This window comes from Acartia tonsa, chromosome 4 (genome assembly GCF_053477335.1).
Source record: "Acartia tonsa isolate MP-2025a chromosome 4, ASM5347733v1, whole genome shotgun sequence".
Lineage (NCBI taxonomy): Eukaryota > Metazoa > Arthropoda > Copepoda > Calanoida > Acartiidae > Acartia > Acartia tonsa.
Window position 1 is genome coordinate 32,495,840 of NC_137263.1, and position 27,022 is coordinate 32,522,861.

The 27,022-nt window shown below is 32.3% G+C and overlaps 2 protein-coding genes across 3 annotated transcripts in view; both read left to right on the forward strand.

Moving 5' to 3' along the window:
* The window catches only part of LOC145316839 (uncharacterized), a 40,153-nt gene extending 29,062 nt beyond the window's left edge, over positions 1 to 11,091 (forward strand). Inside the window, exons 16-20 of one of the 2 annotated variants that reach the window (XM_080157589.1) lie at positions 5,716 to 5,818; positions 9,066 to 9,125; positions 9,724 to 9,932; positions 10,600 to 10,638; positions 10,791 to 11,091. In XM_080157589.1, coding sequence (XP_080013715.1) covers positions 5,716 to 5,818; positions 9,066 to 9,125; positions 9,724 to 9,810 — 250 coding nt within the window. In that variant the 3' untranslated portion in view covers positions 9,811 to 9,932; positions 10,600 to 10,638; positions 10,791 to 11,091. Of the gene's footprint in view, positions 1 to 5,715; positions 5,819 to 9,065; positions 9,126 to 9,723; positions 9,933 to 10,599 lie in introns of both variants that reach the window. The other variant, XM_080157588.1, reaches the window with a different exon arrangement.
* Positions 11,087 to 27,022, forward strand: part of LOC145316841 (uncharacterized) — a 29,902-nt gene continuing 13,966 nt past the window's right edge. Inside the window, exons 1-6 of the mRNA XM_080157590.1 lie at positions 11,087 to 11,158; positions 11,636 to 11,740; positions 11,905 to 12,584; positions 12,947 to 13,006; positions 15,421 to 15,478; positions 16,330 to 16,465. Coding sequence (XP_080013716.1) covers positions 11,109 to 11,158; positions 11,636 to 11,740; positions 11,905 to 12,584; positions 12,947 to 13,006; positions 15,421 to 15,478; positions 16,330 to 16,465 — 1,089 coding nt within the window. The 5' untranslated portion in view covers positions 11,087 to 11,108. The remainder of the gene's footprint in view (positions 11,159 to 11,635; positions 11,741 to 11,904; positions 12,585 to 12,946; positions 13,007 to 15,420; positions 15,479 to 16,329; positions 16,466 to 27,022) is intronic.

Below are 27,022 nucleotides of genomic sequence, written 5' to 3' on the forward strand. Positions count from 1 at the left end.
ATGGTCGCAGTTTTCTCTTATTTAAAGGGCGAATATAGATTGAACATGATATGGCCTCAAAAAAAACGTGCCATTCCATAGATTATAAATAACTTAAAAATATTGACATATTCAATTGTATAAGTCTGTTTATAGCTTAAAACCCGTCAATCTGAAGAAAATATTATGTAATTAGTGTGGTTCCCTAAGAACTCAAGCACTCTAGCATCACACAAGGCTTCGTGGCAAGGTTGAATTAAAAAGCTTTCGTTAAATGATAGTCGTAATAACGTGGAAACCAATTAATCAGGGGTAAATATACCCTCCTTCTACCTTCCTAAAGTAAAATATTTAAAAGTTAAAAAAACATCAAATAATGTAAAAAGTAAAAAAAAATAATCGATAAAATTTTCTTGGAGGAAGAATGATTTCAAATCCCTGTTTTTTTGTGGCCGTGTGTGTGAATGTTGAAAATGCGTACTCAAGGGTGTTTATATCATCATAAATTAATCAAAGATCTCTGTACTGAAAATAAACTTTAGGACGTATTATTTACCCTGTCAATACTCCTGACGCCCTTCTACGCAAATTATTTTTATGCTTTTTAAAAATTAAATAAACTAGTATATAATCTAAAATAATAAACATTTAAATTATCTTTTAAGGTGCGTGCCACTGTAATAGTCAATCAAACTTAAGCAAAATAGTCAAAAAAAAGTCTTGTAAAGGGCTAAAATAAACAATTTTGTCGGCAATCTGATTTATTATATGTTCAATTGAAACAGAAAATTGCAAAATCTACTTAAGGATTTTTTTGAATTTTTAAATTTGGCATAGATATTCTAAAAGTATGTAATGGCACCTTTGATATAAGCTCATATCATATCGAACCTATATTTGCCCTTTAAATGAAAATAATTATTTTTAAATCTATTATCCTATTCTTCATATAAAAGCAACAGGATGTCTAACTGTTTCCCCTGTATGTCTCCATGTCTGTCATGTTAAGAACTTTGCTAATTTCTGAACAGACATTGTTTCTCTGTATGGTTTTTTAAAATGATCTTCTCATAAGTCCTAAGAAGGTTTATTTCTATTTGAAAAAGGTACTGCACTCCTCCAAAAATTAATTGTTCCTAGAAAAATTATTCTCCCCCTCCCTGATTTTTTAAACTTTTTTCTTTTAAAACAAAATTTTGGGGGAAGGCCAATTTACTATTTTTATCACCTTTCAAGTGCACCTAGAGGCCTCTAGGGGGCATATCTTTTGATATACAAAAAGGTAGTGATGATGATTGTAGGCGAGCTTGGTGATGTTTTGAGCACAAGTTCTATCCAGGTCACCTTTGAACATACTCTGCATTTTGAATTTCAATGTAACCCACTCAATCGCATCAGATAACCAACCCTTTGATTGCAAAACTATTGTGATTGATTGCTTGTAAGTAATTTATCAAAAATTTGCTTGATTTGGTATATAAGCCAACAAAGCAATAATTTTCATTGATTGCTTATGAGAAATTTAACCAAAAATTGCATGATTTGGTATATAAGCAAAATAAGCCTTTATTGTGATTGACTGCTTGTAAGTAATTTTTAAAAAAATAGCATGATTTGGTACATAAGCCAAATAAGCAATAATTTTCATTGATTACTTATAAGTAATTTATCAAAAAATTGCATGATTTAGTAAATAAGCAATAAATGTTATTGATTGCTTGTAAGTAATTTATGAAAAAATAGCATGATTTGGTATATAAGCCAAATAAGCAATAAATGTGATTGATTGCTTATAAGTAATTTATCCAAAAATTGCATAATTTGGTAATTTATCAAATAATTGCATGATTTGGTAAATAAGCCAAATAAGCAATAAATGTAATTGATTGCTTGTAAGTAATTTATGAAAATATTGCATGATTTGGTATATAAGCCAAATAAGCAATAAATGTGATTGATTGCTTATAAGTAATTTATCCAAAAATTGCATAATTTGGTTTATAAGCATATATGTGATTCATTGCTTATAAGTAATTTATGATATAATTTTATGATTTGGTATATAAGCTAAAGAAGCAAAAAATGTGATTGATTGCTTATAAGTAAGGGGTGTCATAGCTCAGTGGTAATGCATTGAGTTATGGTGATGAGAATTCAAGTTCTAGTCCCCATGTGGCAACTCTAATTACTCAGTTGAATACATTCAGGCAACTTCATCTGGTTGACTTAATTTGGGACACCTGCCATACTCGGCAAGGGTGAGGTAATAATGTGTAGCTCTCATGATATAGCAGGTCAAGTCATAATGTGCTTGAACGTGGAGCTTGATAGCCCTAGTGGCTATACAAAAGTTTCTCAGCCAACTCCATGACTACTTAGGTCCAAACACTAGGAAACTATGGCTAATCAATCAATCAATCAATTTCTTATAAGTAATTTATGAAAAAAATTGCGTGATTTGGTATATAAGCCAAATAAGCAATAAATGTGATTGATTGCTTATAAGTAATTTATCAAAAAATAGCATGATTTGGTAAATATGCCAAATAAGCATTAAATGTGATTGATCACTTGTAAGTAGTTTATCAAAAATTAGCATGATTTGGTATATAAGCCAAATAAGCAATAAATGTGATTGATTGCTTGTAAGTGATTTATGAAAAAATGGCATGATTTGGTATATAAGCTTTATAAGTACTAAATGTGATTGATTGCTTCTTTGTAATTTATCAAAAAAATGCATGATTTTGTATATAAGCCAAATAAGCACTAAATGTGATTAATTGCTTATAAGTAATTTATCAAAAAAATGCATGATTTGGTATATAAGCCAAACAATAGGTTTCTAAGTAATATCTTCTGTTAATTTAAAATATAGTTAATAATCAACCATTAAGAGTTATAAAAAAAGTGGTAATTGCTGGGATCTTGGACAAAGTAGCCTTGGACAAAGTGACCTCTGGACAAAGTAGCCTCTAGGACAAAGCTCTTGGGACAATTACTTTAGAAAAGTAGCTTCCTAAGGAAAATAGTCTCCTAAGGAAAGTAGCCTCCACTTTTAATAAAGGTCATGGCCACAGAGCTTGGCCCCCTATAAATTACTTAGAAGCAATCAATCACATTTATTGCTTATTTGGCTTATTTACCAAATCATGCAATTTTTTGATAAATCTATAATACAAAGTAGCTTGATGTCTGTCCGTCTGTCTGTCCCTTAAGATCTTGGTAACCACTGAACCGATTGGATTCTACTCTTCAGGGTATATACCTATTGGTCCTGCGGTGGTTTTAAGCTATTTTCTTGGGGGGTGGGACACCCCCAACCCCCCCAAAAACAAAAAAATTCCCCCCCTTTTTTTTTTTTTTTTTTTTTACAAATTTTACGAATTTTAGGAATTTTAGGAATTTTACGAAATTTACGAATTTTACGAATTTTGCGAATTTAATCACAAAATGTTTTCCTGCTGGGTAGGTGCGAAAATTTGTGATCTATTCTGCTGGGTAAGTAATAGAAGATGTAATTATACCTCTCGGGGCAAAGCCACTAGTTACTTATAAGTAATCAATGAAAATTATTGCTTATTTGGCTTATATACCAAATCATGCAATTTTTTGATAAATTACTTATAAGTAATCAACAAAAATTATTGCTTATTTGGCTTATATACCAAATCATGCAAATTTTTGATAGATTACTTATAAGCAATCAATCACAATAAATGCTTATTTGGCTTATATACCAAATCATGCAATTTTTTGATAAATTACTTATAAGAAATGAATCACAATAAATGCTTATTTGGCTTATATACAAAATCATGTAATTTTTTGATAGATTACTTACAAGCAATCAATGAAAATGATTGCTTAATTGGCTTATATACCAAATCATGCTATTTTTTTCATAAATTACTTATAAGCAATCAATGAAAATGATTGCTTATTTGGCTTATATACCAAATCATGCTATTTTTTCATAAATTACTTATAAGCAATCAATGAAATTAATTGCTTATTTGGCTTATATACCAAATCATGCAATTTTTTGATAGATTACTTATAAGCAATCAATCACATTTATTGCTTATTTGGCTTATATACCAAATCATCCAATTTTTTGATAGATTACTTATAAGCAATCAATCACAATAAATGCTTATTTGGCTTATATACCTAATCATGTAATTTTTTGATAGATTACTTACAAGCAATCAATGAAAATGATTGCTTAATTGGCTTATATACCAAATCATGCAATTTTTTGATAAATTACTTATAAGAAATGAATCACAATAAATGCTTATTTGGCTTATATACAAAATCATGTAATTTTTTGATAGATTACTTACAAGCAATCAATGAAAATGATTGCTTAATTGGCTTATATACCAAATCATGCTATTTTTTTCATAAATTACTTATAAGCAATCAATGAAAATGATTGCTTATTTGGCTTATATACCAAATCATGCAATTTTTTCATAAATTACTTATAAGCAATCAATCACATTTATTGCTTATTTGGCTTATATACCAAATCATCCAATTTGTTGATAAATTACTTATAAGTAATCAATCACAATAAATGCTTATTTGGCTTATATACCAAATCATGTAATTTTTGATAGATTACTTATAAGCAATCAATCACATTTATTGCTTATTTGGCTTATATACCAAATCATACAATTTTTTGATAGATTACTTATAAGCAATCAATCACAATAAATGCTTATTTGGCTTATATACCAAATCATCCAATTTGTTGATAAATTACTTACAAGCAATCAATCACAATAAATGCTTATTTGGCTTATATACCAAATCATGCAATTTTTTGATAGATTACTTATAAGCAATCAATCACAATAAATGCTTATTTGGCTTATATACCAAATCATGCAATTTTTTGATAGATTACTTATAAGCAATCAATCACATTTATTGCTTATTTGGCTTATATACCAAATCATACAATTTTTTGATAGATTACTTATAAGCAATCAATCACAATAAATGCTTATTTGGCTTATATACCAAATCATCCAATTTGTTGATAAATTACTTACAAGCAATCAATCACAATAAATGCTTATTTGGCTTATATACCAAATCATGCAATTTTTGGATAAATTACTTATAAGCAATCAATCACATTTGTTGCTTATTTGGCTTATATCAGCCAAATCTTCTCTTTTTTTCATAAACTGCTTACAGGAAGGAAGGGATTAATTATTACTCCTCCTTCTTTTTCTTCACTTCAACTTATATAAGCCACTTTTACTGTAAATGACTGAGTATTTATTTACTCCACCCTCTTTTATCTCACAAGTAAGACCAAATTGTTGTAGAATGCTGATATAAGTAAGCAATTAGTATTCTTTATGGCTTATCAGTAATTTACCACAAAAATGGCACAATGGCACATTTAAGTAAGCCAAAAAAAATGTTAATTGCTTACTTACACGTTTTGAGATTACTAGGGCAAGAATAGATATATTATTACTTGGAAGTTACATCAGATTTTCTTAAACTTAAATGAAGAAAACTCGCAGCGGGCTAAGATAACGATACCCTTATCCACCCCCTTTATACTATCACCTCATCTCTTACTAGATGAACAAACTGACCAATAAATGAGTTCCATGCTAGCAACCTAATTTGACGACATATTTTCCCCTGTTATAATATCCAATCCACGCATATTCTATATCAATTAAAACAAGTGTTATTTAGATTGACACGTCACATACGCGAGGTTCACGACAAAGAGAAACAATTTAAGTGTGACACTTGTCCTTCTCAGTTCTTCAAGTCTTCCAGTCTTTTTAGACATAAGGTAAATTATAGAGAAAAAATATTTAATGTTCAAAACGAAAAGGAATAAGACAATGGCCGATAAATTAATATAAAATAAGATGATACACAAAATTACAATTTTTGTTCAAACGATTGGACACTTAATTTAATGAACCAAGCAATCAAAATTCCCCAAAGTTATTCAGCAACGAATATGAAAGCGTTATTTGAAAACGTTTATAATCTGATAAACAGACCAATGTCCCCACTCTCCCTCATTAGTTACACAAAAAGTATTTCAATTTAAAATTAAAGATCATATATTTTTCTAAACGTGTACCACAAATAAGAAAAAATAGTTTCGTCACTTGGTTTTATTTTGTCATGGTAAATTACGGAGTGGAAACTGCAACATAACGGCGTCCTTCCTAACCGCCGCTGACGTTAAAGGGAGGGGGGGGTAAAATGTGGTGACTCGGGCCACGACGTACCAGCAATTTTATTTTGGATGCTACACCCTTAGTTTTAGAGATAATTGGGTAAAATCTTTTGGGCTGGGTCACTAATAACCCCAAGTTTTGGTATCTTTAAAAAAAAAACGGCGGCGGGACCGCCGCTCCCGCCGCCGTTTTCCGCCGCCACCAAAAAAATTTTTTTTATTGCATTTCTCGCCGAATTAGGCAATTTGGAATCATTTGAGACCATGTTATTTTTTTCAAAAATTTTTCCCCTTACAAGCACCCCTGCCCCCCGCATTAGTCATTTTTTTCAAATTCTCGTTTATCAAGGTATATCTTAAATTCAGTACTTCTCCTGTGCTTTTAAAGATATTGGAACAAAATCTTTTTTGATGGGTCAGTAATAAATATTTGAATACAAAATGGCGGCGGTACCGTCGCTTCCGCCGTCCACCGCCGTTTTCCGCCGCCGCCGCCAAAATTTTTTTTTTATTTCTGGCCGAATTAGGCAATTTGGAATCATTTAAGACCATGTTATTTTTTTCCAAAATTTTCCCCCTTACAAGCAACCCTGCTTTTTTTTCAAATTCTCGTTTATCAAGGTATATCTTAAATTCAGTACTCCTCCTGTGCTTTTGAAGATATTGGAACAAAATCTTTTTTGATGGGTCAGTAATAAATATTTGAATAAAAAATGGCGGCGGTACCGCCGATCCCGCCGCCGCCAAAATTCATTTTTTTTTTACAAATTTCTGTTTATCTAGGTTTATCTTAAATTCAGGGCTTCTCCTTTGCTTTTGAAGAAATTGGAACAAAATCTTTTTTATAGGTCATTAAAATTATAATAACATAAAAAAGGCGGAGCTACCGCCGCTGCAACCTTTCAAACAGTTTTCCGCCACCGCCCAAAATTTTTTTATCAAAATCTTTTTTGATGGGTCAGTAGAAAAATATTGACATATAAAACGGCGGTTTTAACGCCGCTCACGCCGTTTTCGGTCGCCACCAAAATTCATTTTTTCAAATTTTTGTTTATCATTGCATATCTTAAATTCAGGGCTTTTCCTTTGCTTTTAAAGATATTGGAACAAAATCTTTTTTATAGGTCATTAAAATTATAATAACATAAAAAGGCGGAGCTACCGCCGCTGCAACCTTTCAAACAGTTTTCCGCCACCGCCCAAATTTTTTTTTATCAAAATTTATGTTATTTTTTTCTAAATTCTTTGGCCTTAGAAATAACCCTTCTTTATGTTTTATAATTCTTGTTTTTTAGGTAAATCTTTATTTCAGTTCTTCTCCTGTGCTTTTAAGATATTGGAACAAAATCTGTTGTAGGTGGGTCAGTAAAATAGATTAACCTAATAACGGCGGTTAGACTGCCACTCCCACCATTCTTTGAGGGCAAAACAGCATTCTTGCGCAGGAAAATGAAATGTTGTGTTACCTAAAAGATAAAAGTCCTACTGCAACAAGGTTAATTTTTTACAATGAAGAAATGATTCAAAATGTATACTGGTGTATTTGCAGAAGTTCCTGTTGCTCATATTAGTGATGGTCTCCCAATTCACAAAAGAAATGAAAGTTTTCCATATCATGTAGTTACTGAAACTTCATACCTATTTATAACAACTTTTCTATTATAATTCATACCATAATTACCTACCTATGTTAATCTGTTTTTACTGACCAAACATAAAAGATTTAATTCCAATATCTTCAAAAGCACAGGAGAAGTACTGAATTTAAGTTATACCTTGATAACAAGAATCTGAAAAAATTAGTAAGTCCTACTGCAGGGTTGCTTGTAAGGGGAAAAATTTTTGAAAAAAATAACATGGTGTCAAACGATTCCAAATTGCCTAATTCGGCCAGAAATGCAAAAAAAATTTTTGGCGGCGGTGGACGGCGTTACCGCCGCCATTTTGTATTCAAATATTTATTACTGACCCATCAAAAAAGATTTAATTCCAATATCTTCAAAAGCACAGGAGAAGTACTGAATTTAAGATATACCTTGATAAACGAGAATTTGCCTAATTCGGCCAGAAATGCAAAAAAAAATTTTTGGCGGCGGAAAACGGCGGTAGACGGCGGGAGCGGCGGTACCACCGCCATTTTTTATTCGAATATTCGTTACTGACCCATCCAAAAAGATTTTGTTCCAATATCTTCAAAAGCACAGGAGAAGTACTGAATTTAAGATATACCTTGATAAACGAGAATTTGAAAAAGTCTCCCCGCAGGGTTGCTTGTAAGGGGAAAAATTTTTGAAAAAAATAACATGGTCTCAAATGATTCCAAATTGCCTAATTCGGCGAGAAATGCAATAAAAAAAATTTTTTGGTGGCGGCGGAAAACGGCGGCGAGAGCGGCGGTCCCGCCGCCGTTTTTTTGAAAGATACCAAAACTTGGGGTTATTAGTGACCCAGCCCAAAAGATTTTACCCAATTATCTCTAAAACTAAGGGTGTAGCATCCAAAATAAAATTGCTGGTATGTCGTGGCCCGAGTCACCACATTTTACCCCCCCCCCCCCCCCTTATTGCAACTTTATTCAGGGGTGTATATTCTGCACAAAATTAATTTTTTTCCCCTTCTAAAAAATTTATTATTTTTTTCCCCCCTCCTAGTTTTTTCCAGCATCGAAGGGAAAAAAATGGAAAATATTTTCAAAACTCTTTATTTTATTCATATTATCCCCACTCACACATATTCTTTTAGTTTTTTTCACTAAGGAGGGGAGAAAAATAGAAAAAATGTTTTCAGTTCTCTTAATTTTTATATCCCCCCCCCCCTTTAGCATGACGTTAGTATTATCTTGTTTTAGGTTTCTGTTCATTTAGACTTTAGACCTTATAATTGTCAACATTGTACAGCTTCATTTAAGGTAAACTATCAAGATGAATTAAAAAAAGAAATAGAATGTCTTTGTTACTGTCTCTATCTAAAGATCTCCCACACATTATGTTCTCCTTATAAGGGAAACTTTATACCTAATATTTTGAGAGGCATAAATGAAGCCATTAGTATGTAATATTTCATTAAATTAAAATTCATAAAAAATCTATTTTTAATGTTTAATATCTTATTTCGGTACAAAAATATCTATTCAATTGTAAATAAAATATCTTTTCTTAAGTATTAGAAATTCATTATTTCATTATAAATATTCATTTAAATTAGTAATAAACAAGGACGATTTTTCATAGTATTAGTGCAACTATTTAAAGCTATCGAAATAATATCCCTGTATGAAAGTAACAGTAACAGGATGTATATCTGTGTATGATCTTGCTCAACATTGAACCGATATGGTTCTCCTTTACTATGTAGCTTCTCATAGGTCCTGGGAAGGTTTATAACTATTTAGGGGAGGGTACCATCACCCTTCGAAGAGAAATAATCCCCCCCCCCGGGCCCTCCAAAAATACATACCCTAGCTGCAAAAAGCTGTAATGCCAAACTTATTCTAATATATATTTTAGGATGCGAAAGCGCTGAAATATCATGAAGAAAATAATGTCTGTGATTCTATGAATTATTCTCTCAAGTTGTACACTAACACAATCTAGTTCTAGTTAAGATAACTAAACAAGCAACAAAACGGTACAAAAATGATAAATCTTCTATTTTGTAAAATTTTTTGTTATAGGAAGTTTTTTCATTCAAATAATCTTTTTAAATCAAATATACAGTGTGTTTTTTTTATGAGAACTTTTTTGAAAGCAATTTTACCCCACTTATAGTTATCAGAACTTAATGATTAGATTAATGGCTTATTTTCTTCGTTTTTTAAGGCAATTTATAGAACACCAAAAAAATATTTCAGTTTTTATTTAAGAAGTACAGTAAAATCTAAAATTCAAAACTTAGGTGTCAACATCTAAAAATGGTTTTAGCGCATTTTTCTTGTGCTCAAATATTCAACCTTTTGTGCAAGAATGGCTGCTAAACACTTAAAAGTTGAGATATAGAGCTAAAAATGTATACAGATACTATTAAGGACATGTACTAGAACATATCAAAGTTTGAAGGTCATATCTCAACCAGGGAGGGAGTACTGGCCCCCCAAAGTCGACTACAGAAAATCCAATTTTTTGTTGCGAAGGGTAGAAGATTCAGGCACAAGAAAAATGCGCTAAAACCATTTTTCGATGTTGACACCTAAGTTTTGAATTTTAGATTTTACTGTACTTTTTAAATAAAAACTGAAATATTTTTTTGGTGTTCTATAAATTGCCTTAAAAAACGAAGAAAATAAGCCATTAATCATTAAGTTCTGATAACTATAAGTGGGGTAAAATTGCTTTCAAAAAAGTTCTCCTAAAAAAAAAACACACTGTATAACGAAATGCCAAAAGTAGCAATTAAATAACTTGGCTTATTCCCTAAAAATGCCTGTTGAGCTTTGACAACCCCCCTCCCCCCCTTTGTTTTGAAATAATACTTTGGTTTAGTTTAGGTTATATTGAGTAAGGGTTAGGGTTGTATAGTAGGCATTGGAAATAAACCCTCACTTCAAGGTGGTTCAGTGCTTAATAATTACTTTGAGGGAAAGTATCAAAAACCATTATGTGTAACTACGCTTTAGAATTATAATCTGTGATTTCTTGTAAAATATTCATTATTATAACTTAAATATTCATTCAGAAATAAAGATAAAATTGTTTAATATTATTGATAATGTTATGATTATGATGTTGGTATTATATAGGATGATTTGAAATAGTATGTAATAAACATTTACATGTTGCTTTACAATAACAGGTTTCCTAAATACAAAATATAATCGTTCAATAAGCAAACATTATATGTTTGTAAATTGTGATTGTATTTAATTTTTTTTTCAGAAAGTTATAAATGTTAAGAAATGGAGAGCTGGAGGCTTCACAACCCCCATAAACGGTCCAAAACTGTCAGGTAGTGTCAGATTCTTTTTTTATGGGGTAAATTAAAGTGTCACTTTTTACAGCACATTAAAGGGTAACAAAAACAAGTGGTGTTGAGCACTTTCCAGCATCGATGTTGGACATTTTTTTGTGTGAATCTACATGGCTCTTAAATGTTTCCAAGAATAAGTTTTATCTTTTTATTCTATGAAATAAAGTAGTGCCTAGGTAACCTTTTTTGTCCGAAGGTAAAGATCTTGGAAAAATAAAGTGCTGCCTCCAACGACAGCTGAAAAACACGTTTAGGTTTCGTAATTTTTTTTGTAATTAATTTGGTTGGTAAAGGCTGAGTCCGAATTTATTGGAAAGCTTAATAATTGTCTTTGGGTGTGTTTAGGCTATTTTCATAAACTTCTTTGTCCCCCCCCCCCCATAGAGGCTAGGGGCGAACTAATTATAATTAATGTTAAGAAGTAAAAAGATAACTAACTCAAATCATGATTTGAAGGCTACCAACCCGCTCGCGGTCCAGAAGTCGGCATCGTCGCCGCTCCCGTACTCGCTCACCACCAAAGCTACATGGATCAAGGTCACCGCGAGCAAGAACTGTCAGGTAATGTCACATTACTTTATTTTTAGTGCGTGCGCAGAATTTTGCAAGAGTAATACATAGTATTAAAGAAAAACTACGTGATACTACTGTTTTCAGAAATGAACTAAATGTGTACATTTTTTTGAATTAGTAATTGAATTTAAAAAAAAAATATTAATCTCTAGGTTGGTGAGTAGAAGCCCTTCTCCGTTTTCTCATATCTATCCAAGCACCTCTACCAAAGCTCCAGAACCTTTCCGTTACTCCCCCAAACGGTCTCAGACCAGTTACTACCCTCGCCGACGTTCCAGATCACGGCCCTCCTCAAGCCGTCGATCTAACACTCCAAAAGCATCTAGTCGCAAATCCAACAGCCCGTACAGAAGCAGGCAGCATTCAGAAAGAAACCCTTCAAAACCCTTTCAATCTAGTCCTAAATATAAGTCTGACCGCCAGCGTCACAAGTCAGGAAGTGGATCCAACAAACATGTAACCCGCTATCCTAGTCCCGTGCGCGGCTCTGCATCATCAAGTCCAAGCCCGCCGCCGCTGCAGACGAAACGTCGGGGAGTTACTGTAGCCGCCACGGCTCGGACACGCAGGAGTACATCACGCCAAAAATCACCTATACCAAAGAGATTACGCTCTAAAAGTCCCCTATTCACAGCAACTAAACCAAGTTCATCGTCTAGTCGCCATTATAATGATATTACAGACGTCGCTAGGGGGATGCGTAGAGCTACCACGCATGCTCCCATGGGAATTTCAAGAAAATCTTATGTGAGAGATCATGAGGATATACCAGCACCCAAAAACGTAGAGGTCATAACAATTAAAGATAAAAAGAAGAAGAAACGCACGAAAGGTAATCATTATTCAAGTATTTATATTTAACTATATATCAACTAATCAAGATTAGGTACTCGATAAATGATTAAGGTCTGTACCTCCGTACGTCACGGTTAGCTCTTTTCGTTAATTTAGGCATGGTGGAATTGTTCTTTCGATTTCAAACTGGATACCTAATGATTCCTTTAACAATTAGGTACGATTAGAAATAGAAGAAATTTTAGAACAGTTTCCAGTAGTTCGTACGTCACTTTAAAACATCCTGATTGTTATATTCAGCTTTACTATATTGGTTAACTCAACCGGTTCAGTACTTATTTAAATCTTACACTAGACAATCTACTTTTTATAATAGAATTGACAGTAATTGTAATTCAGATGACAAAGGTGAAGAAAAGAAGAAGAAAGAAAGTAAAAAGAAAAGATCTTTATCGCCAGGTTATAATCTTTTAGTTTCTTTTTAAAAAATATCATATCATTATATATTTTACCTATACACTTATCTAATCTTAAAATCACTAAAATTCAATCTTATCACAACCAGAAATTTGACCAAGTAAAACCACAACAATTGAACAACCGATTTTAACCAGCAAACAGGGTAGGCTATGTTCTAGCTAACCTAGCTGCCAATCTTGTCTGTCCTTTTAGAAGCTTCAAAAACACTGCTGAATTAACTAGCGGCTTCGCCCCTAGCCTTTAGGGGCTTTGCCCTAAGAGGTTTGATGAAACCAATTTTTCGTATTTTAGATTTAAAAGAAAAATTTAAAAAAAAAATTCTTTGGGGGGGGGGGATAGTCGACTCCACTATTTTAAGTAATTTTGTTTTAAAAAGAATTTTTTTTTTGGGGGGGGGGTTATTTTTCATTTTGGGGGGATTGGGGGTGTCCCACCCCCCAAGAAAATAGTTATAAACCTTCCCGGGACCTATGAGAAGCTACCCTGTAAAGGAGAACCCGATCGGTTCAGCGGTTAGCGAGTTCCTTCGCTACAAACAAACAAACAGACAAATAGACAAACAGACATCGTTCTACTTTGTATTATAGATAAACAAAATGTTTGTAACAAATCTCAATTAGTCCTTTCAAAATTAAAATTAGTTTCTCTTTTTAAAATGAATTAAAACGTATTACTTAACCAGTATAGTAGGCAAACATTTCAACCCTCTATATATATCAATCATGCTTTTGCTACACCACGCAAAATCTTAATTTCGTTTGCGCGGTTGCACCGCGACTGAAATAACAATCTTATAACCTATTTTGATATCCACGTAAAGCTGTCTATGATAATATGCGATAAATAACTAAACTGCTATTTCCCCCACCTTTCCTGAAATAAATGTGAAAAGTTTGTTAATCAGAGTTTCCCAATTTTTTTTCTTTCAAAGTTTTTATTTTTATTTTAACTTACATATATGTAACTAATATTAAAGTGGAGTTAGTCGCGTGCACAGGAATATGCTTAAAGATTACAGAAAATTATACACCTTTAGTATTAATGAAAAGATTTTTGTTTGAAATATATGCCTAGAGAAGTTCAACCTTCTTTTTTATGTATTTCAAACCAGGGAATCAAAGGGATAAGACGATGTATAATAAGAGGGGGGAAGTTTTGACACATTTGCGTAAACAGTGAGTATAGGCGTTATCTTTGGACTGAGAGGATAGGTTATAAAAGAAAAAATCATTCTTATATGATGAATTTTCCCAAGTTTTAAGATTTTTTTTGAAGAGGCCTCCAGGTTTAGGAGCTGCAGGCATCCAGGTTCAGGAGCTGTAGGCCTCAAGTTGGTCTCTGGACAGGTAAAAATAAAAAATATTTTTTTTCAAGAGATAGAAGTCAACTCATTAAACAAAATATGCGTCTTTTTTGTTGAAATATGTAAATAACATTTAAAAATATGCATGTTTTTTTATATAAAATGACCTCTAACTCTCAAAAAAAAAATTTATTTTGTATTTTACCTGTCCAGAGAACACCTGGAGGCCTGCAGCTCCTAAACCTCGAGGCCTATCCAAAAAATCTTAAAACTTGGGAAAATTTATCATATAAGAATGATTTTATCCCTAACAACCTATTCTTTCAGTCTAAAGATAAAGCCTATACTCACTGTTTACGCAAATGTGTCAAAACTTCCCCCCTCTTTTTTTTTCATTCCCAATTTTGATAAAAATTATTATCCAATCTGTAAATTAAATTTGTTGGTGGAAAAGTTTGAACACTACAAATGTATACAACCAAATCAAGATTTAATAAAAGTGCCATAAGTTTTAAAGTCAGTGCATTTTTTGACTGCTGCTTTGGTTAAGATAGATAGACATTAATAAACAATACACAATATATTTTAGACAAAACACCGAATAAGTTTTTTTGGCTATTCTCACTATTTTCATGTCAGTTGATTGATTAATATTGAATATTAAGCGACACACAAACACACACACACACTTACACATTGATTAACAATACAGAAAATACAAACAAAATTAATGTCTTTAATATAAAACATTAACAATAACGAATGGGGAAGGGCAGACATTTCTCACTATTTGATACATTAACATCTTAAAAATCATTCATATTCATATAAACAGGAATTATTAGGTGGAATAGTTGAAATAAAAAGCTGTTATTATTCCTGATACATCTTTAAGGGAAATTATGTATAGATTGTATCAATAAGGTTTCTATTATACATACAAAACTTATGGTTTTACGGAATTTCTACAATAATATAGTCTCCCTTTCATATTAAATTCATATCAGCTTATTTCAAAACATTAAAATAATATTAATAAATCTACAATTATTCATTGAAGAAGAAAACTATTTTTTCCACTTATTTTTAGGTTCCCCCTCAGGAAAGAAGAAAAAGAAGAGGAAAAGCTCCGATGAAAAGAAAAAAGGGTAATATTTGTTTTAAGCAGTAAAGAACTGAATAGATTAAACTCGTAAAATATCAATAGTCAGTATAGCGTATGCTTGTATGTTCTATTTTCATTTATATCATTCACAGGGTGTTTGTGCCACGTCTATTGTCAAAAACCTGTGCACGTACTTGATTTATTATCGATTTATTTCCTTCTTCCGATCGACCGGCTGAATGAATACGGTTAATTAAAAACCGTTGTTATACCTACAAATAAAAATTTTTATACAAGTTTTTGCTTACTGCAATCTAGTATAGTTCATGAATAAGAGAAATTTCCAATATCACAATAAAATATTATTTATGTTTAGATAGGTTTTAATAGTTATTTCTCGTATCGTATTATAAACGGCTTTCCGCGGATATAGAATGTACAATTATAAGATTAAAACTAGTTTTTTTAGCCCCGAGGTGCCGGAGGCACCGGCTAAAAAAACTGGTTTTAATCTTATGATTGTTCATTTCTATATTCGTAGAAAACTGGATATAATACGATGCTAGACATAGTTTTTTCGTATTCATGAGAACCGGTTCCTATCCACCGGATTCGAATGAATACGAGAAAAGTCCATATTAAAAAATATTCCAACATGACTTTTCAAATTTACTGCCATTTGGATAAATTACTTTTGCAACATCACTGAAAACAAATTAATTCATTTTTAAAAAGTTTAAAAAAAAATAAATTTTGTACTAACAAGAAAAAATTCTCAACAAACATGTACTTTAGTGTTTAGATATACCTAAAATAAATTTACTTTTCTATAGCTGTTTGTCATCCCTATTCATGAGAGTGCTGTACTTTATACATCGCATATCTTATACCTAGGCATGAAGAATGGGACAATTTTGTGGAGGTTATACACCCTGTGGAGCCATATTATAGTCCCAGAGATCCGGGTCCTTCTAAATATGACAACTATCTCCTATGTAGGATTTGTCTAACCTACTTCCCTGATGACCAGGTAAATAATAGCTGCTTCGCTCCTACGGTAATACAAATAGCCTTAAACCAAACCAAGATATTAATAAATCTCACCTGAAAAGTTCAACCCATTTGGAATATTAACCTACAAGATCTTTAGCTTTAGGTAGACATAAACCTTACTACTTTATAATAACACCTACTACACCTTTTATAATGAAATAAGATTAACCTTATTTCATTAGTATTCATATTTAGGCATTGTACCTGCACACCCAAGGAAAAGTCTATCCTTGTCAGAACCCTCAGTCAAACTTACCTACAAGAAAAACATATCCTGTATTATGCAAACGGCTCAATTGTGATAGTCTTATTTATATACATTTGGTTTAATCTTTATAAGTTTTGGCAATTAAGATATTTTTATTCACCTTTCAAAATTAAAGTTCTTTTCTATCTTTTCCAGATATTACTGGAGGGTTAACGTTTATATTGTGATAACCACATCCTTTACAAGTAATCTTTAATACTTCCAGAGAACAATGTTAGGTTGCGGCTGGGTTTGCTCAGTGTCTGATGTTTGTTGCTGATTTAGCGGGGTTTGCTCTGTTTCTGGTGTTTGAAGAGGAGTTGTGTTCTCCACTTCTTCTTGAGTTGTTTCTGTGGGATTAGAGATGTTGTTTTCTCCATTTGTGGTAGAAGATGTTTGGCTTTGTAACAGGTGTATCGTTGTTGTTCCCTGCATTTGTGGGAGGGCCAGATGTTTGGATATCATCATTGTTGGCAGATGTGTCAACATCTTCAGCATCAAGTGTCTTTGCAAGCTCTGTTCCTGCCTTGATGATTCTGTTGGCACTGCATCTGTAAAAGTAGCTGCCACATCTGACAAAGATGACCTTGCCATCTTGGAAGACCACTTTTCCTTTGAACCATTTGTTCTCAAAGCCTGTTCTACGGAAATAGACCCAGTCACCGTTGTAGTATACGGTGTTGTTTTTTCTGATCTTGGCTTCCAGAGCAAGTTTCAGTTTCTTGCTAGCTTCTGATTTGACAAAAGCTTCTCTTGCTGCTTTCATGGACTCAATGTGGTTTTTGAGAGCTCCACTCATGTCCTCGTCATCCCATGCGGGTAGAGGATCAGTGATAATGTTTGGCAGTTTAGGATTCTTTCCAAACATTATTTGATAAGGACTGAATCCTTGTACCATTAGCAAGGAATTCTTTGCTACCAGGGCCCATAGAAGTAGAGTTTCCAATGGCACTTTTGGAAAATCTTGCCGTAAGGCTTGCAGTATGTTGTCTACTGTTTCATGGTTTTTCTCGCATGTTCCATTCATCCATGGAGAATTAGCCCCAGTACTGCATACTTCTATGTTAAGTTTGGTCGATAGGTAGAGCATTTGTTCATTGTTGAATTGCCCTCCATTATCATGGATAAATTTGGTTGGGGTTCCCAGCCAGGAGATCCATTTTTCAAATATCGCATCTACAATGGTATCTGGTTGTTTGTTGGGAATGATCTTTGCTTGGGTGAATCTTGAAAAAGTGTCGACCATGTACAGAATGTACTTTCCATTCCTGAGCACTTTTAGGTCAATGGCAACAACATCATTGACATCTTTTCCCATTGTTAGAGCTACAACAGGAGTGTCCGGACTGCTGCGTCGCAAGATACATCCTTCACAGTTGCTAATGATTTTGTCAATCATGGCAGAGAAAGATGGATCCCATGAGTTGGCATGTTTCAGCAGGTTTATGAAAGCCTGTTTAGGACGATGTCCAATTTGGCTGTGCAATTTACACAAGTTTTGAAATTGAGTTTTAGGATCTGCAGTCAGCAAGTTTACTGCAAAAAATTCATCCACGTATAGGATATCACCTGCTTCTCCATTTTCAAGTAAGTTAACAATGAAATGGCCAGCTGAGGTTGTTTTCAGCTCCACCATTTGTCCATTGATTCTTGCTTTGTCCTGTGACATGTACAATATTGCGTCATATTTTTGTAGATCTGCTTTGGACATTAGCATAGGAATGTCAGATGGTATAATATACACATCTATTGACGTGAGTTTGTTTCCTAGGTAAATTGGGAGTTGCCAGAGCTCATTGGCTGTCAGGGATTGATTGTTCCCAAATCTGAAGTTTATGTTAGCAGGAAGAGGGCCTATAGCTTTCTCTTTGAGATGACTAGGTAAGCTTTTGAGATAAATACTCAGCCATTTTTCTCCACAAACTGTGCGGCTGCAGCAGGTGTCTAGCGCTGCACAGTTTAGAGCTTTAGCGGTGAATCTGCTGAGTTCTGAATCAGAGAAGTTTTCTGATAAGAAGATACTGCCTTGTTCATTGTGTCCGTCATCATTGTTTTCTGGTGTTTCTTCATACGTTTCATTTGTTTGGTCTATTTGTTCTTCTGCATAATTTACAGAGTAGAAACCTGCACCAGAGTTTTTCTTTTTGCTAAAGAATTGTTCTCTTGCCTTTTTGTATTGGGTACAATCTTTGATGTTGTGTGATCTTGCTCTGCAAAAATCACATCTTTGGCCATCATTATTGTATCTACTTTGTTGTGAATTGTATGTGTTAGAGGCTGGTTGGTATGTACCCCTGCCTCGGTATGTTCCTTGTCGGAATTGCTGTTGTCTGCTTCCTGATTGATTCCTAAGTTGGTTTTGCAATTGCTGTTTCTTTTGCCATGCTTGCTTTTTATAAAAGCTGGCTGCCATGGCATGACCTTCAGCAAGTATATCTTCATCTATGTTATCAATATCTAGATTGTTCATAGATGAGGATATGTCCTGGTTGTCAGTCAGTAGTGCATTTTCTGATCTGATTTCTCGGGACTGTCCTTTGATATCATTGATTTTGTCAGTCAGCTGGCATATTACTGCATCTTTGATCTTATCGAAGAGTTTATCTTCTTCGTGACTTCCAGCCATTGCCATTATCATTTCATATTGTGAATCTGAGAGCTTGGCTGTTCTTAAAAGGTGCAAAGCTTTACCTTTTTGAGACAGCTGCCCTATATTTGATTCATAATCTTTAAGGACTTTTTCATAGTGTCCTACATATTGCTTTATGGTTTGGCTAGGCTTTCTTTGGATGTCTATGAAAGCATACATAAAACATAAACATAAACATAAAAAAACATTTATTCAGTGACAGATTACGCCCCGTCTTACGAAGCAGTACATACAATAGTACACCAAGCTACTGCTTAGTACCAGGTGTACTTTACAATTTTTCATAATATTTATAAATTTAAATTGCATGACTAACACTAGATGTTATGTGTGGCACTGATTAGGCTTCCCTAAAAGTAGGAATATGCGTATCCGAGATGTTTGCATTGCCTTTTTTAGGTTGGCATTAAAATAATAAGAAAAATAAGAAATAATAATGTCAAAATAAATGTAGGTAAAATTAAATGGACAGGGGAAAGAGAGAAGGAAAGAAGGGTTACAACAAATTTTAAGGCTAGTTTTTCTTAAATTTTAAAACCATTTCTGTAATTAATAATGTAAGGTTTTTAATAAATCCAGGCAAATCAATATATTTTAAGTACATTCATTACATTCTTCAATATTACATATAGATTTAAAAAGTTCATCTTTAAGATTTAATGCAAATGTTTTTTTAGGAATATTCTCATTTAAAAGATCTTTTTCATGACAAAAATTATTCCATAGTCTTTGAAATGAAAATAATGGAAACCTTTCAATTTTTTTAAATTTGGCTATTGGAATATAAAACTCACTAGAATTTCTTAGTTGTCTCTGATTTCTTAGATTATTTCTAATCCATACACCATCAAAAGAATTTGGTAGCCTCCAGCGAATAAAATCATAAAAAAATAGTAGTTTTGTATAAATAGATAGCTCCTTAATAGGCAAAACATTAATTTTCCTAAACAAAGGTGGCGTATGGCTGTTATAAGCGGATTTGTGTATAATTCTAATAGCTTTTTTTTGTAGAACTACTAAAGGCTTAATAGATGATTCTAAGCCACAGCTCCATGCTGGCAAGCAATACAATAAATGGCTATTTATAAAAGAGTGGAATAGTGTTACTAAGGATTTTTCACATAATATATGCTTAACTCTATTGATTAAAAACAAACTTCTAGATATTTTTTTCCTTAAATATTCAATATGGTATTTAAAGTTAAGTTGAGAATCAATAAACACACCCAAAAATTTAATTGCAGGAATTTCACTCTGTTGGTTGATATAACCCAAATATCTAATTTTATCTGTATCATTCTCATTTTCATTATTAAAATCTAATTTAATTTTAATTTGGTCCCAAGTTATGGAATCCTCCCTTTTATTAAAGATCATAAATTTAGTTTTAGTTGGATTAAGAGACATTTCATTGCAACGAAACCAATCACAGATATTTTTAAGTTCAATGTTGAGTATTTCAATTATCTCATTCAAATCTTTTCCTGATATCAAAAAATTACTGTCATCTGCAAAGAGTAGTGTCATTAAGCTAGTACAATTTTTAATATCATTGATATAAACTAGAAACAAAATTGGGCCCAAAATACTTCCCTGTGGGACACCCTTGCTGATTCCTAATAAATCACTTTTTTCGCCATTTGTATAAACAAACTGATTTCTATTACTTAAATAGTTTTTAAACCATTCTAATTCTAATCCATGTATACCAATTTTTTTAAGTTTTTTTAATAAAATTGTATGCGAAATTGTATCAAAACATTTAGCAAGATCACAGAATACCCCTATAGTAATTAAATTTTCATTTTTTGCTTGTCCCAGATAATTCAAAAGGTGAATCATAGGATGTAGTGTAGATTTTTTTGCTTGAAATCCATATTGATGTTCATAGATAATTTGATTAAATTCAAGATATCTTGTGAGTTGTTCAGATACAATTTTTTCTAACAATTTTGAAAAAATAGGTAGCAAACTTATTGGACGATAATTGCCAGGGTTACATTTATCCATTTTAGAGCTGTTACTATATTTAAAAATTGGCAAAACTTTAGCAATTTTTAATTGTGAAGGAATTTGACCTGTTTTAATAGATTGGTTAATAATGTGAACAAGAGGTACGGCAATACTATTTATAATTTGTTTTAATAAACAATTTGATAATCCAAACATGTCAGAGCTCTTTTTATTTTCCATTTTTTTCACTAAATTAAAAAGAACATGAATATTTATTTCTCTTAGCTTAAATACACTGTCTGTATCAGGAATAAAGTCGCACAGATTAAGTGGGGAAGGGTTAATTTGGCTGGCAATTTCATCAGCAATTGAAGTAAAATAAGTATTAAATTTGTTAGAAATATCATGATTATTACTGTAAGATGTATCATTGACAATTATTTCATCTATACACGATGTCTTGTCATTTGATTTTGAGATTACTTGTCTTAAAGTTTGCCAGGTTTTTCTTAGATTTTCTTTATTTTGATTAAGTTGTTCCCTGTAAAAAATTTTCTTTGCATCTTTTATTGCCTTATTGTAAATGTCCCTATATGTTGTATATGCAATGTTATTTTCTGGTGTTTTATTTTTTGAATAAATTGTCCCTAGCTCAAGTTTTTTTCGTCTAGAAATCATAAGCCCTCCCGTCATAAATCCCTCTATTTTATGAATATTTTTATTAAATTTAACTTCTTTGATGGGAAAATGTAAATTAAAAGCACAATCAAATACTTCATGAAAGTTTTCAAAACTAATTTGTGGGTTTAATTCATTAAGAACATTACCCCAGTTGTTCGTGTTTAACATTGCATTAAATTGAATAATTTTTTCACTTGTTATATCCCTGCTGATAAATGTTTTAGGCTTTTCTGTTTTTTGTGTTTGAGAACTAACATGAAAAATAGGGAAATGATCAGAAATTGAGTTCAGAATAACGCCAGATTCCAATGTATTATTGCAAGAATTAGATAAAATATTATCAATCAATGTACATGAAGCATGTGTAACTCTAGTTGGTTTAGTAATTAAAGGCAAAAACCCGTTAGATAAAGTGTTCTCTATAAAATCATTTGTTTTTAAATGAGATTCAAATTTAAGGAGATCTAAATTCAAGTCAGACATGATGTAAGAGTCACCTTTATAAGATGACATTGCTGCTTGTAAATTTGATATTTTATCAATAAAATATTCCATCTGATCATTAGAACTCATGCCTTGTATTGGAGAATTAGGACGATAGACACAACTAATTATATTGCTTTTTTTCTGTTCAGTAATAACTTTCAATGTTAAAGATTCAAAAAGATTTTCTTCAAAATATGATAAATCATCAATTACAGTAAATCTATGTTTTTTATGAATATAGATTCCAACTCCCCCTCCCTTCCCCTTTTTTCTAGATGAAAATACAAAATTATAATTTTCAAGTTTATATAGATCTTGATCAATAATTGAAAATATTTCTTGAATACAAATTATGTCAAAATAAATGTTGTTTTGTAGAAGAAAATTGATATATTCTTTAAATTCATCAAATTTCGAGGGTAAGGAACCAAGATTCCAGCTTAAGAATTTTATCTTCCTGCAATTCTTAAATTTATTAATGAGTTGTGTGTTGTCAAAATAGGAACATTTTAAATCTATACTGAGATACGGGCTTTCAATTTCGTTTTGATTTGCACTATTTAATTTATCAGCAAAACATTCATTTAGATAATTAATAAATGTCAAAATTTAAAGAAAAAAATAGCACATAAAAAATGTTGTAAAATTTTGCGTGGGAAAACTTAGGAACTTTTATTAAGGAAGGGAAGGAGAGAGGGGGTGAGAATATTTTAACTTCCTGTTGAAATAAGATATTTAGGGTGTATGAAAGGACATTTTTAAAAATTGAGGGGAAAAAAAATAGCGAGAAATACTATTTTGAATAAAATTCAATTACTAGTTTAATTTAGAAGGTTAAGATTAGGTCATAATTACTATTATATATACTAACTTTGAGCACTATTTAATTGTTCATTAGTTCATTGCATGATTTATCAAAAAACTTCACAGATTGTATCCTGTCTCCTTCGTTCTTAATATATTTGATCACTCTACCATCCAGGTGCCAGCATTTAGAGAATTGTTTACTTCTGATCAGTTTCTGCATTACATCATACCTCATTTTGGTGAGGTCGGCGCTTATCGAGTATCTCTCTACACCATTTTTGACGTCAATTTCTCTTATAGGCAGATTTTTTTTGTTTGAGAGGATAAAATCTTTCAATGGGCGACTATGGAACCTTACAATTATAGGTGGAACTTTGTATGATCCATTCTTGTCTTTCGGTATAGGCAGAATATGGGCATTTTTGATGAATTGACCTGGTTCAGTGGGCATTTTGAGACGGTTTTTGTTCGCCTCTAGCAGAGGTTTGAGGACCTCTTCAACTGCTTTCATGGCTGCTTGATTGTGGCCAAGGGACTTTTCCTGATCTTTATCAACTTGTACACCATTGATTCTTACACACTCGTTTCTGCTGTGTTGTTCTCTGTCATCAAGCTTGATTTTTAGCAATTTGATTTCAGATTTGTAGCTCTCCATCTCTGTCTTCAGATTTGTGTTAACAACCTTTATGGCGCTAATATCCTTTTCAATTTGTGGAAATTTTTGAATAAGGGGTAGAACCTTCTTGTAATTTTCCTCAAGGACATGGACCCTTTGTATTAAATCATCCAGGCTGTTGAGCTTATCCATCACTTGCTTGTGGTCGGAGGATTGTTTTTCCGTAAGCTTAGTAATAGCCTCCATGATATCTTTGGAGATATCCTCACTTGTCAACTCAATAGGAAGATTTGCAAAACGGTTTTTGTCCGACATTTTTTAAAACAAATTTTGTCCCTTCTGGCTTGAACTATGTATTAAAAGCGAGACATTTACGACACGTCCGCTCAGTTCAAGTATTTTAAGTCAAGCATCCCATACTTCAGCCGCTTTTCCTATGCCAGTTGTTTCTAGGTATTTATCTAGGACTGATAGTACTTTCTTAACTCCTTCCTTATCATCTCCTAATGCTTCTTCATTGTGTTCTGTGTACACATGATTTTGAAGATCCGGACCAAATTTGGATTTGTTGGTCAGGTTATAGGCTAGCACTGCTCCTCGTTGGTTTTCTGGAACATGGGTGATAGTTTTCCATGCATTGACCCGCCTCTTGAACTCTGCATAACTCTCACATTCTTCTAAGTCCGGAGGGTTAACTAACATTTTTTGAATCGACATTTTGTAAGGTGTGTGGATGTTACTTCCTTTTTATCTCTTATTTTAACGGGAAACCGTTGTGTTAATGATTTATCATTTCAATTTATGATAAATCAGATTAACTATTCGGATGACCGTCTTAGTTTACGGGTGACCGTTGTTGTTTACGGATGACCATTGTTTATTTACGGATGACCGTTGTTTATTTACGGATGACCGTTATTTGTTTACGGATGAGCGTTGCTTGTTTACGGGTGACCGTTCTTATTTGTTTTCGGATGACCGGTGTTTGTTTACGGGTGACCGTTGTTTATTACGGGTGACCGTTAATTCACTTAAGAGATATTTTTAGAGAATGTTTGTTACTGTCCAAAGGTAGCAAGCAGAGTGAATTAGTTTTCACAAGCTCTGGTACCATTGAAAGAAACTGTACTTACCCTTGTTGATTGTTGTGTATCAACCAAGGACTGTACAGCTGCAACCTAACATTGTTCTCTGGAAGTATTAAAGATTACTTGTAAAGGATGTGGTTATCACAATATAAACGTTAACCCTCCAGTAATATCTGGAAAAGATAGAAAAGAACTTTAATTTTGAAAGGTGAATAAAAATATCTTAATTGCCAAAACATATAAAGATTAAACCAAATGTATATAAATAAGACTATCACAATTGAGCCGTTTGCATAATACAGGATATGTTTTTCTTGTAGGTAAGTTTGACTGAGGGTTCTGACAAGGATAGACTTTTCCTTGGGTGTGCAGGTACAATGCCTAAATATGAATACTAATGAAATAAGGTTAATCTTATTTCATTATACCTTTTGGGACAAAAGGTATACATTCCTACAAGATTGAATTCTTAAAAAAGGGATAGTTGCATGAAGTGCATTTAACAAGTTTGATTGCAAGCATAAATTACAAGAATACCATCTAACATGTATAATTTTATATTACAATAAATAGCAATCAATTAGGTACTACCAAAATAGTCATTATGCTGTTTTTATGAAAACAGGACAGCCTTTTATGTTGCATAAATCAAATAAATAAGATTTTCAAGTCTTAATATTTTCAAAACTACCTGGTAGAAAATTTAAATTCATTAAATTATATGTCCTATACCTAGATGTAGTTTAAACTATTGAACAGAAAAAATATGCAGTTCTCTAAATTCAAGTTTAAATGCATTTCGTGCAACTACCCCTTTAAAAAAAATACATTTCATTAACTAAACAAATAAAGTAATACTTAAGATGTTAGATGTTTATGTTAATTTTATAGCTTAGGTATACAATTGGAAATTAACAGTTTTTCATTGGCTATTTTCTTAGGCTAGGGATGAAGCCGCAAATAAATTTGAAATTGTTTATTTTTGCCAAGTGTTGCGTTACTGCGGAAGTTTTTTTTATTATTGTAACAAGATAAACAAAGCTAATGATTATCCTGACCAATACTAACTTACCCTGACATCACATTACATGACTTGACAATTTAGAAAAAAACTTAATGGGATACTCTTTTTCTCAATTGTCTTAAAGATGAGAGTGTGTTTGTGTAAAATAGGGAACTTCAATGAAAAGACAGATACACTTTATTTTAGAAAAATATTTTGTACCTACTTACAAAAATTAAATTTACTTTTCAATCTTTTGTTGAAATAGGCTTTTATAGGTCATTCATGTGATTGTGCAAACCTCACCAAGATTTATGTGATTCCCCATTGCTTTAATCAGATTAAAACTAAGTTTCAGAGTGACCTCTTGATTTTTAACTTTGGTAGAAAAAAAAAACAATTTGTAAGAAGTTGATGATGTAGAAAATTAAATCTTTTAGTATTCCGATTACGTCGTACTTTTTACAGGCTTCACAGATCAAGTTTTTATCTTATACCCAACAATGACGATTATGCTCGATTGTAGGGAATATTAGTTCAGTTTTGATTTTTTACACATTTTTTCCCTCGAGTTTTTTTTATACTTACCCAAATGTACGAAACAAAAAGGTTCTCAAAACAATATTAATAAAGCGTAGATATAGAAGTAGATTTTTGTTGCTACACACAGTTTAGCTGATTTATTGATTTTATAAAAACTAGTGATGGGAATCCGGATCCGGAATCCGCCCAATTTTCGGCCAATTTTGGAATCCGAATCCGGAATCCGTTTTTTATAGCGGATTCCGGATTCTAAATTGGTAGGCTAAAATTACCGTCTTGAGTTTTTCTTACAACTCCCTCTTAAATTTTTTTCTATATAACAAAGGGAGAGGTCATTTTCTAGTAAATCCCGTAAAGGTGTGTGTTATAAGGCCTAAAAATAGTAGTAGAACGATAAGGTGCTCTATATATTTGTATTTCCTATTGAATAGAACAATAGGGAAGAAATTTTTTTTTTTTT